The 11,941-nt window shown below is 49.0% G+C and overlaps 2 protein-coding genes across 2 annotated transcripts; both read right to left on the reverse strand.

Annotated features, from left to right (window-relative positions):
• Positions 1–3: 3 nt before the first annotated feature.
• Positions 4–6,547, reverse strand: mccc1 (methylcrotonyl-CoA carboxylase subunit; the record flags this gene model as incomplete). Its single annotated transcript, XM_084489866.1, has 13 exons — positions 6,449–6,547; positions 5,865–5,908; positions 5,433–5,572; positions 5,209–5,304; positions 4,524–4,645; positions 4,227–4,374; positions 3,917–4,038; positions 3,676–3,787; positions 3,476–3,557; positions 3,196–3,323; positions 2,252–2,435; positions 1,592–1,701; positions 4–228 (listed from the first exon to the last, which is right to left on the reverse strand). Coding segments are annotated over exons 1-13 (1,569 nt in total), but the record flags the coding sequence as incomplete, so codon positions are not given.
• Positions 6,548–7,975: 1,428 nt separating this feature from the next.
• On the reverse strand, positions 7,976–11,605 carry lamp3 (lysosomal associated membrane protein 3). The gene is made up of 7 exons (XM_084489865.1): positions 11,511–11,605; positions 10,495–10,581; positions 10,132–10,214; positions 9,637–9,762; positions 9,192–9,264; positions 8,878–9,048; positions 7,976–8,257 (listed from the first exon to the last, which is right to left on the reverse strand). The coding sequence occupies exons 1-7, from the start codon at positions 11,566–11,568 to the stop codon at positions 8,115–8,117; spliced, it is 741 nt and encodes a 246-aa protein (XP_084345991.1). The 5' UTR covers positions 11,569–11,605; the 3' UTR covers positions 7,976–8,114.
• Between the last annotated feature and the right edge of the window lie 336 nt (positions 11,606–11,941).

Genomic DNA, 11,941 nt, shown 5'->3' on the forward strand with positions numbered 1-11,941 from the left:
GGCGGACTCACCGGCGGAGCTGTGGGTGAACTGCTGCGTGAGGGCCCTCTCCCGGAGCACCAGGCCCAGGGCGGCCTGGCACAGCGTGGCCCCGGAGGGCGGCGCGGCGGCGGGGAACAGCTGGTCGTAGTGCTGAGGGATGAAGCCCGTCGTCACGTTGCCCGCCTCGAACTCTGGGTGGGCCGACAGGCTCAGCAGGAAGTCAATGTTGGTGTTGAGGCCCACGATCTGAGAGAGAGACAATGAGAGAGAGAGAGAGAGAGAGAGAGAGAGAGAGAGAGAGAGAGAGAGAGAGAGAGAGAGAGAGAGAGAGAGAGAGAGAGAGAGAGAGAGAGAGAGAGAGAGAGAGAGAGAAGGTGGGCACAGTCGTAGGCAGTGTGTGTGTGTGTTACATTGTAGTCGTAGGCAGTGTGTGTGTGTGTGTGTGTGTGTTACATTGTAGTCGTAGGCAGTGTGTGTGTGTGTTACATTGTACTGTCGTAGACTGTGTGTGTGTGTTACATTGTACTGTCGTAGGCTGTGTGTGTGCGTTACATTGTACTGTCGTAGACTGTGTGTGTTACATTGTACTGTCGTAGGCTGTGTGTGTGTGTGTGTGTGTTACATTGTACTGTCGTAGGCTGTGTGTGTGTGTGTGTGTGTGTGTGTGTGTGTGTGTGTGTGTGTGTGTTACATTGTACTGTCGTAGGCTGTGTGTGTGTGTGTGTGTGTGTGTTACATTGTACTGTCGTAGGCAGTGTGTGTGTGTGTGTGTGTGTGTGTTACATTGTACTGTCGTAGGCAGTGTGTGTGTGTGTGTGTGTGTGTGTGTGTGTGTGTGTGTGTGTGTGTGTGTGTGTTACATTGTACTGTCGTAGGCAGTGTGTGTGTGTGTGTGTGTGTGTGTGTGTGTTACATTGTACTGTCGTAGGCTGTGTGTGTGTGTGTGTGTGTGTGTGTGTTACATTGTACTGTCGTAGGCAGTGTGTGTGTGTGTGTGTGTGTGTGTGTGTGTGTGTGTTACATTGTACTGTCGTAGGCAGTGTGTGTGTGTGTGTGTGTGTGTGTGTGTGTGTGTGTGTGTGTGTGTGTGTGTGTTACATTGTACTGTCGTAGGCAGTGTGTGTGTGTGTGTGTGTGTGTGTGTGCGTGTGTGTTACATTGTACTGTCGTAGGCTGTGTGTGTGTGTGTTACATTGTACTGTCGTAGGCTGTGTGTGTGTGTGTTACATTGTACTGTCGTAGGCAGTGTGTGTGTGTGTGTGTTACATTGTACTGTCGTAGGCAGTGTGTGTGTGTGTGTGTGTGTTACATTGTACTGTCGTAGGCTGTGTGTGTGTGTGTGTGTTACATTGTACTGTCGTAGGCTGTGTGTGTGTGTGTGTGTGTGTGTGTGTTACATTGTACTGTCGTAGGCTGTGTGTGTGTGTGTGTGTGTGTGTGTGTGTTACATTGTACTGTCGTAGGCAGTGTGTGTGTGTGTGTGTGTGTGTGTGTGTGTTACATTGTACTGTCGTAGGCTGTGTGTGTGTGTGTGTGTGTGTGTGTGTGTGTGTGTGTGTGTGTTACATTGTACTGTCGTAGGCTGTGTGTGTGTGTGTGTGTGTGTTACATTGTACTGTCGTAGGCAGTATCTCAGCTTCTTCAGCGCAGACGATCGATCCCGGCCCCACACCACCAGCTTGGCGATCATCGGATCATAGTGAGCCGACACCTCGTCCCCTACACACACACACACACACACACACACACACACACACACACACACACACACACACACACACACACACACACACACACACACACACACACACACACACACACACACACACACACACACGTTAATTCTGCTTGCCTCAGCGCAGGCTGAGGGGCCAACAGAACCGGAGACGTGTGTGAGAGTCACGCGCTGAAGACTCCAGACGCTGCAGAGTTCAGTGAACGCTAAAGTCACAGACTGATCCAACGAGGTCCAGTCGCTGCTAATCCCAGACTGTAATAATAATGAATTCTGATTGGACAGGAGGCTGTGCTGACGTGGCAGATTGGGTGTGTATGTGTTGTTAACACAGTCAGCCAATCATGTAACGGGAATCGAACCACACTCGATCCCCCAAACCTCTTAACTCTGGGCGGCGTTAATCAAAGAGCCCTGCTGGTCGGTCAGAGAGTTCTCCATCTGATCGTACGTCTCTACGCGTCGTCGTCCCCTCTCCTACGAGCCCAGAGTGTCTCCGTCTTTGTCTGCGTCTTCGTGGTCGTGGCGGCCTACCTTCCCTCACGCCCGTCTCGATGCGCGTCTCCTCGCCCGCCGCGGGCGTGGAGAGGTGCAGCAGAGGCCCCGCCCCCGGCAGGAAGTCGTTGTTGGGGTCCTCGGCGTAGATGCGGGCCTCGAAGGAGTGGCCGCTGAGGGTGATGTCGTCCTGGAGGAGAGGCAGACGCTCCCCCGCTGCCACCTGGTGGACGAGAGGAGAGGATTCACACACACACACACACACACACACACACACACACACACACACACACACACACACACACACACACACACACACACACACACACACACACACACACACACACACACACACACACACACACACACACGTTATGGCAGTCCGTCGATTTTGACGATGACGTTGCTCCAAATTAAACGTCTGGACATTTATTGGGGCGTGTTGCGGCGGTGCGTAGCCATGTGGCTGTGCAGACCGACGCGGGCTCCGCAGGTTTTGCCACCAGAGGGACGGCGGTGCGTGGCGCTGGAGTGTGTGGGCCCCGCAGCGTGCTGACTGCCTCAGTGCACGTCGCTGTGTCCTCCTCTCTGGGGCTCCTGAAGGTCAGGAGGTCCCTGGTGGCTGGAGGACCTCCAGGTACGGCCATCAGCAGCCAGTGACTCAGGTGCCGTGCAGGTGGAGTGTTGCACTGCTTCAGGAGGGCTTTGAGGTCTCCGGCCGCCCAGAAGTTGGCCAGAGAGGACGCGCCTGGGGAGGCGGTGGGCAGACGTTTCTGCGCGAGGAGCACGGCGATGCTAGGCGTGGCGGTCCGGTCAAAGATCTCCGTGTAGGGCACCCTGTCTTCCCAGGATCCTTTGCAGGCAACGGATGTGGCAGGCCTCCAGTGTTCGTATGTGCCTCTGGTAGGGACTGTCCAGGTTTCCGAGCCATACAGCAGTGTGGAGACACACACACACACACACACACACACACTCTCCCTCACCCTCAGCTGCCACTCCACCAGGTCCGTCCCGGTGATCATCTCGGACACCGGGTGCTCCACCTGCAGCCTGGTGTTCATCTCCATGAAGTAGAAGTTGTGCTGAGCGTCCATGATGAACTCCACCGTACCTGGAGCGCGCACACACACGCACGCACGCACACACGCACACACTCTATGTCAGTCGTCTGGAGGTGACATGCAGGTCACCTCAGGTTTATGAAGATAATCGTCTGTGTCCTCCGTTTATGCGTTGGAACGAGGGTTGCGAGTGCGAGTCTACCTGCTCCTACGTAGTTGACGGCCTTGGCGGCTTTGACTGCTGCCTCTCCCAGTTTTCTCCGAACCTCAGCGCTGATACCAGGCTACACACACACACACACACAGAGACACACACACACACACACACACACACACAGTAAGAACAAGTGCTTCCACTGACACAGTTCCAGTCAGTCCACACAGCGCCCCAGCGGCTCTCACCCCCGGTGCCTCCTCGATGATCTTCTGGTGTCTCCTCTGCACGCTGCAGTCCCTCTCGAACAGGTACACCACGTTGCCGTGCTGGTCCCCGAACACCTGCACCTCCACGTGTCTGGGGGGCGACAGAGGGCCACAGAGAGCACACACATTTATAAACAGTGTTTTATGAGCACATGTTGAAGTAGATCCTCTTTTGCGCTGAGAGCGCAGCAGACGGTTTGCTGACGGTGTCTCTGCTGACCTGGGGTCCTCCACAAACTTCTCCACCAGCATGACGTCGTCGTTGAAGGACTTCCTGGCCTCTCGTCTCGCCGACTCCAACTGCTCCAGGAAGTCTGCGTCGGTCCGAGCGATGCGCATGCCCTGCGCAGACACACACAACAGACACAGACACAGACACACACACACAACAGACACACACCATGTTTCAAACGGATGGTCGACCCTCAAAAGACTCCAGACTCAAAGACTTCCGCTCAGCCATGACAGGCAGAGAGGTTGCTCATGAAGACAGTTACGTGGACGTTAACATGTTAACGTGGAGGACGTACCTTGCCTCCTCCTCCACGGACCGCCTTGATCATCACCGGGAAGCCAATCTTCATGGCCTCAGCTTGAAGCCTCTCGTCTGATTGGTCCTCCCCATGGTACCCTCCGATGATTGGCACCCCAGCTGCGGCCATGATGTATTTTGACGTGCTTTAAAGTGAAGGTAAAAATAATTGTTACTTGATGTATAAATATGATACGGCTTGTATATATATATATTTGCGAGTGTGTTAAAATTATTTATTATAAAACACATTTTTCTTCAAGATATTTCAAACGTAAGGCTGTGTGTGTGTGACCTCTTGATGCCCATGTCTCTGATGGCAGAGGAAGGAGGTCCGATGAAGATGATGCCCTCCTGTTTACAGGCCTCCGCAAACTCTGTGTTCTCGGACAGGAAGCCATAACCAGGGTGGACAGCCTACACACACACACACACTTAGAGATCCCATATCATGCTTTTTCGACTTTTCCCTTTGCTGTAGACTGTTATATGACGTACAGTATGTATACATGTTTTACGTCTGCTAAACTAGAAAAAATCTAAGTCCGAGCCAGGGGGGAGTATTCACCCCCACCGAGAACGGCACCTCAATAAGGGCGGGAAGCAGCTCGTTATCGCTCAAACTTTACTTCAGTAACATTGTGACTCATGACACTGTCATAACTATGACATGACACTGTGTCATGTCATAGTTATGACAGTGTAACGTCATAGTTATGACAGTGTCATGTCATAGTTATGACAGTGTCATGTCATAGTTATGACAGTGTCATGTCATCGTTATGACAGTGTCATGTCATCGTTATGACAGTGTCATGTCATCGTTATGACAGTGTCACGTCATAGTTATAACAGTGTCACGTCATAGTTATAACAGTGTCACGTCATAGTTATAACAGTGTCGTGTGTGACGTCAGACTGCAGTGGGCGGTGCAGAAGTGAAGAAGTCGAAGCCCAATGTGTGCATTAAAACCACTCACATGTGCCCCTGACTTCTTGGCCACCTCCAGAACCTTCTCCATGCTCAGGTAGCTCTGCTGGGAGGCCGCCGGCCCGATGTGGTACGCCTCATCCGCCTGCAGACACACAACACTCCAGAGATCAGCTCTGATTCATTCACACTGTCACACAATGTCAACACCGCAGCAGATGGGGACAAGACAGACGGGGATTAAGAAAGAAGTTTAACCATGGAAGACCTCACCATGGCGACGTGCATGGAGTGCCGGTCAGCCTCGCTGTACACCGCCACCGAGCGCACGCCCATCCTCTTGGCCGTCCGCATCACGCGGCACGCGATCTCCCCCCGGTTGGCGATCAGAACCTTCTCTATCCTCCCCACCCCTACAGACGGCAGGTCAGGGAGTGACATACAAACGTTGCTGATGTTGCCTCAGATATGATTTATTTTGTTAATTGTCTAAAATAAATTAAAGAAATGCTATATGAGTAACAGTGAAAGACACACATTCAGAATAAAGCCCCAGGTATTAGAGACAGATTTGTTTTATTCACTTTTCGTCGTATCAGAGATCTACAAGTATATGCCCAACGGTAAATCAAAGTGTTTTACATGAATGCAAGGTCATTTGATTATTAACACAGACAACAGAGTTCAACCCCCAGAGACACTCACCTCCTGAAACCAACCTCAGACCACCCCTGGTCCATGACAGGTTCCTGAGGGGAGAGGGGGGGGGGGAGAGAGAGAGAGAGAGAGAGAGAGAGAGAGAGAGAGAGAGAGAGAGAGAGAGAGAGAGAGAGATCACAGTTCATACCGTTCAGTTTTATCAAGGGCATTTCAGGGCAACGAAGCAGTCAAGACATGAGTGTTTGTTTATGACACACTGAGTGACACACTGAGTGAACCCGAAATGCTGTCTTATTCAATAACACAAGATCATAACCTTTAACCTTGTCCATATCTCAGGTGGCCGAAGCCTTCCTTAGTTTAAACTTCTTCCAGTGCCTTAACATCAAGCCCAACAAGGGAAAGTGTCGCAGTACAGATCAATGATTTGGGGTAAATTAGGTAAATATCTAAACACACACACATTATTATTATTATTATTATTATTATGGGTCAGCTGCCTCCAGAACGTCTTTAGCCGTTAGCTCCGTTAGCTCTCCGTGTTCAACACGCGGATGCGGAGCTGAGGTCTGAACAGCAACATGCACAAACCAATGCATGGCACACAATATAGACTTTGGGCAACTTACTGTGGGGATAATCTCAAACCCAGCAGGTTGGGGAACTTGAGAATGAGCGCAGCCATGTTTAGGAGCTGCAACTAGCAGCGGACAGACGGGAGCGAGCGGCGGGTCGGGGACGCGCATTCAGCACCTTTATAAACAACACTTATATATAGTGTTTATTTTTATTTTTCATAGGACACACAAGCAGAGGTGCAATATGGCCTGTTATCATGTGCATTTATGTGTTAAAGTGAACATCAGGGTGATGTACGCGACCACATAATTGTGTTTCGAAGAAGTGTTTGGTGTTTCCTGGCCCTGACTGCTATCCGTACCGTGATGGACCAATGGGAGAGCCGGATATCTTCAGCGTGTGCAGCTGACAGACAGAGAGAGGCAGCATTGGCCTGCGTATGCTAGATCAGGGGGTTCTCAACCTTTTTTGATCCAAGCACCGGCATATTCATAAAAATAATAATCATCTTCATTTTCACACTGTAGGCCTACCAGGTATAGCAAAAGGGTGGTTAGGGTTAGTCTTCAGATGTGTATCATGTAAAGGTGTACTGTACTTGCTTCTTGGTTCTTAGCTCTGGTAATCAGATCTGTATCTCTATCTAGTAATCACTGTCTACAGCCCCGCAATGCTTAAAAAGGCTTTATATCCGAATTTGGTGACCTTTTGGCTACAACTCTGTGGAGTATGGCTCAATCCTTGTCACTGGCTATTTTCACAATCGTATTTGATAAAACACCAGTGTACTGACATGTCATCGACCTTTGAACTCACGCAGCTCACTGCGGGGCCTGCTCTCAGTCAGGGTCATACCCTTGACCGGGTTATTTCTGAAGGCCTTGATGTTACCCCAAAGGGAACTCTAGATGTTGACACTTCAGATCACTTTTTAATGTTGTTCATTGTTGCGTGGATGGGTTTATGGCTTAGATATATTAACTCTGTAAGGTTAAACTGGTCACATTTAGAGTTTAAATTTGTCTTCGCTGACAATTCTGTCATTCATTTTAACTTTTCAGTTACAAGTGGTAGACCCAAATACAAGTTGACCCAATGCCCACTAAGTGGTCCAAAGGGTTTTCAGCTGTGAGGTTGACTTAGAGATTAATGTTATTATGTTAATGACTCCTACTCTCTGGAATCGTCCCCCCTGTTCTGCAACATGCCAGTTTAACACCATCGTGGAAAAGAGACGTCCTGATCCATTTGTTTCTGCTCTGGTACTTCTTGACCATAGTGCCGTATTAGAAACTATTCTTCAGCGACTTCACCACAAAATGTCATCCCTGGGTCACTCGAAAATCCCTTTTATCTTTATTGAAAGAACTTAAAATAAATAAAATACCACATAACAGCATCTCAGATGAATAACGTTAATAACTCTCAAAACCAAACCTCAGAAACATTCACTGACTATTTTATAACATACAGTATATTCTATATCAGTAATATAATGTTCATACTCATCATTCTGTGTATGTTTGTGTGTGTGCCAGCGTGTGTGTGTATGTGTGTGTGTGTGTGTGTGTGTGTGTGTGTGTGTGTGTATGTGTGTGTGTGTGTGTGTGTGTGCGTGTATGTGAGTGTGTGTGTGTGTGTGTGTGTGTGTGTATGTTTGTGTGCGTGCGTATATGTGTGTGTGTGTGTGTACGTGTGTGCTACACACAGCCGGTGTCACAGCCTCTGGTAGCCGGCGGCCCCTCGCCGGTCCTTGACGAGGAGGTAGGTCACCATGGCGATCAGCAGCAGGCCGAAGGCGGTGGCCCAGAGGATTGTGGGTACCATGGCGCTGTTGTAGTCGACCGGACACATCACCTCTGGTCCCCGGCGGCGCAGGACGGGGGGACGGGGCGGAGGGACGGAGGACGCAGCGTGTGAAGATGCCGTTACCAAGAACACTACATCGAGCAAAGCGCTTCCATTGATTTGATTTGATTATTATTATTTGTTCAAGAGTAAAACAAAGTATGGGACTGATACAGTGCTGATACAGTGTTGTGCAAGTTCACACTTCACATGAACTAAGTTCAAAGTTCAGTTCATGCAAAAGAAAATGAATGAATTCACGTTCATAGTTTACCAGTTCAGAACTAGCTCAAGTTCAAGGTCCTTAGTTAAAAATATGTCACGTTCTGTTCAAAGTTCATAGAAAAAGGAACTTGTTCCAATGAACTAGTTCTTTTGAACTAGTTCACTAGTTCTTTTGAACCAGTTCATACACAACACTGGATATCGGTATCGGCAGATATCCAAAGCTGCGGTATCGTAGCGGTATCAGAAGTGAAAAAGTGGCATCGGGACATCCCTATTTATCTGAAACACTAACAGTGTGGCGCTACACGATCCAACAACTATTTTGTGAAAAATCAGTTGGTGGTCATGTGGTCGTTCACACTGACCCCCCGCTGAGAGGCCAGCTGACCCTGAGCGGACCCACCTTGGCCGTAGCCCCCGTCAGGGACCTTGAAGGCCTGGATCTGCAGGTTGACCAGCCTGACCTGCAGCTCCGCCGTCGTCTCAAAGGCGCTCTGGGAGGAGCACTGGTAGCTCTGCCCGACGGGCGCCGCGAACAGGCTGCTGCTGCTCAGCTGCCCCGTGTACGTCTTACCTGGAGGGGAGGAGTGTCATATAGTTATTGCCCTGTTTCATTTAAAACATCTGCACACACATGTTGTTTAAATAGACACACGGGAGCACACACACACACACACACACACATGCAAACACACATATAGTCCCCTGTGGTCTTACTGCTGCATCCATTGCAGGCTGGCTGAGGGGAGATGTGCGCTGACAGCTTGGTGACATAAGAGACACCGTTCACCTGGAGATAGAAACCCTTCATTAAGACATGTCCCCCCGTCTCACCACTTTAGAAAATCTGTGACATAACCGAACATTGTTAAACCAGGGGACACCACACATGATTTCACTGTAGGGTGACCTTTATTGAGCGGCCATCACAAGATTAAGACCCCACCCTTCCCTGACAGCTACACTCTGTACTCTCTTGGTTCCGACTCGAGAAATGTCAAGTCTAGAGACATTTAAAACGTTAATCAATACAAATACACGTTTCACTAAAGCAGTGATGTGTGAGGATGCAGCAAAGCAATATCGCTCCCTTAGGTCAACGTGAGTGTCATACTAGGGTGTAAGTGTGCATCGGGGGGGGCGTTCAGGGTGTGTTTCATACCAGTGTGTAGGTCAGCTGGAGGCTGGCTGAGTTGTTGGGGAGTGTGAGGGAGAGGGTCACTGCATCGGTGCCACAGTACCCAGACACCAGCAACATGGAGGGGTTCACGTTGAAGTACCAGCTCTTCTGACCACACAGGAGACAAAGCATCAAGAATATAATGCAACCATTTCATTATGGTTACAATTATAGGAGCTACCATTTAAGAGCTATACGTTGAGCAAAAAGATGAGGTTATTCAGTCTGCTTTGTTGGTCAGGTCTCTATTGAAAAAAGTCTATCTTGGGTCTCATGGGACTAATAATGTAGAATAAAAATAAAAATAATAATAAATAAAAGGATTCAGATATTCTAACACCAACATTGCATCAATGTTCCGTGTAAATGCTAAACATCTACAATTGCAAAAGTAATACCTCGTTCCATAGATGCCAATATTAAACCAATAAAAATGTGTAAAGATGTTGTTCTCGTGAGCTTAAATGACCGCCATACCTTCTGGATGGTCACAGTGTAACCCAGGCCCAGCGTGGCTTTTAAACAGAGTCTACCGGTAGGACTTTCCACCCGGTAGGTCCCTAGAACACACACGCACGCACGCACGCACGCACGCACGCACACACACACACACACACACACACACACACACACACACACACACACACACACACACACACACACACACACACACACACACACACACACACATGCACACACACCTTTGGAACACAATAGTTGTCTTTGCATCTTTGTAAAAACTGTCTGTTTGCTGAAAATGTATGTGTTGTGTTTTTCCATGCAGGTAATCTAAGAGAGTCTAAGAGATGTTCAGTCAACCAGTAACCCAATGGGAGGCACCTGTGGCCGGTACAGACTGGGATGGTGTCAGGGCGGGCTGGTAACCGTGTCCACCGGGGTCCTGATCCACGAGCAGACGGGGGCTGACTGAGGAGAGGAAGGGGGGGGAAAGAGAAAGAGCTGTTTGTCATTTGAAACAATGAGGAGCAGCTTATGACACGGTCAATGGATGGATCATTAGGTCTGTCCTGGACGGACCTCATGGCTCCTAAAAAGAGTGGATGAATAGAACCATTACATGTTAGCACATTGCTACATGTACATTGAATCAGTGAGCACGTGGTTTTATCCAAAGTGAGGCAGAGAACAGTCAGAGCATACAGTCAGTGGGACTGGGGTGGAATGCAGAGTCACCACAGGACGGTTCACAAGGTGAGCACGATTCTCGCTGTTCTTTTCATTCTCTTGAAGCAACGTGTGAGTCACGACAGGAAACGCGACCGCAGCAGCAGAGGGGCCCCGCCACAGTGCCATCCACCGCCACACGAAACACCGCTCAGCCAGATGTGTCACGTCTTGCTGCTGATGCAGCCTACACAGACCCTCACGCTGAACCTGCTGTCACGTCCATGTGGTCTCCCATTGGGTCGTTACACATTGAGATGTCCTTCTTAACGCGCAGAGGGGGCAATGAAATATAATCTCCCATTGATATCGTATTCATTCATTGTTTTGTTCCTCTATTGCATCTCATTATCTAGCAAGATATATATTATTATTAGTAGTAGGAATTTATTGTATTCTCAAAAGTCCCCTCCCCCCTGCCATGACACACAATTTCACATGAACATGCACTACTCAATAAATAGATTACGCTCTATTTACTCTATTCACAAGGTCATTAAAAGAGACGTTGATAGAATGAAAGGAATGTCATAAATTGTCAAATACATTTTAATAAAGAGCTGAAACATATATCAATTCCCTTTGCAACATTGCAAAAATATCTACAACATTTATTGTTGATGTTCATTAAAAGTTTGTCAGTACTCATTGAGGAGTCGATCCATACTCACCCAGAGAGACAGAGGCCACAAGAAGGAAAAGACCTCCACAGAAACGTAGCATCTCCATAAAGAACGCAGCAGTGAAGACTGACGAAAGAAGAGGAGAGGAGAGGAGAGGGGATGAGAGGAGATGAGAGGTGATGAGAGGAGAGGAAATTAGAGGAAATGAGAGGAAATGAAATGAGGCAGAAGGGAAGAGAGGAGAGCAGTTGGAGACTGAAGGGGGATTGAGCTGCGAATGCAAAGGTACCACGTCGTTCAGCAGCACTCTGCTGCTCAAACCAACATGACGACTTGAGAGGAAGTCCCCTTTCACAGGTTAGCACGAACCGCAGTCCCCCCCCCGTTGGAGAGCGTGTTAGGTTAAAGAAATAGAAGTACACAAGGTTTGAACCTTCTTCCTTAGGCTATAAACAACGCAGGTCTAGCCCCAGGTCGTT

This window comes from Micromesistius poutassou, assembly GCF_964030765.1.
Source record: "Micromesistius poutassou genome assembly, contig: SCAFFOLD_1582, whole genome shotgun sequence".
Taxonomy (NCBI): Eukaryota; Metazoa; Chordata; class Actinopteri; order Gadiformes; family Gadidae; genus Micromesistius; species Micromesistius poutassou.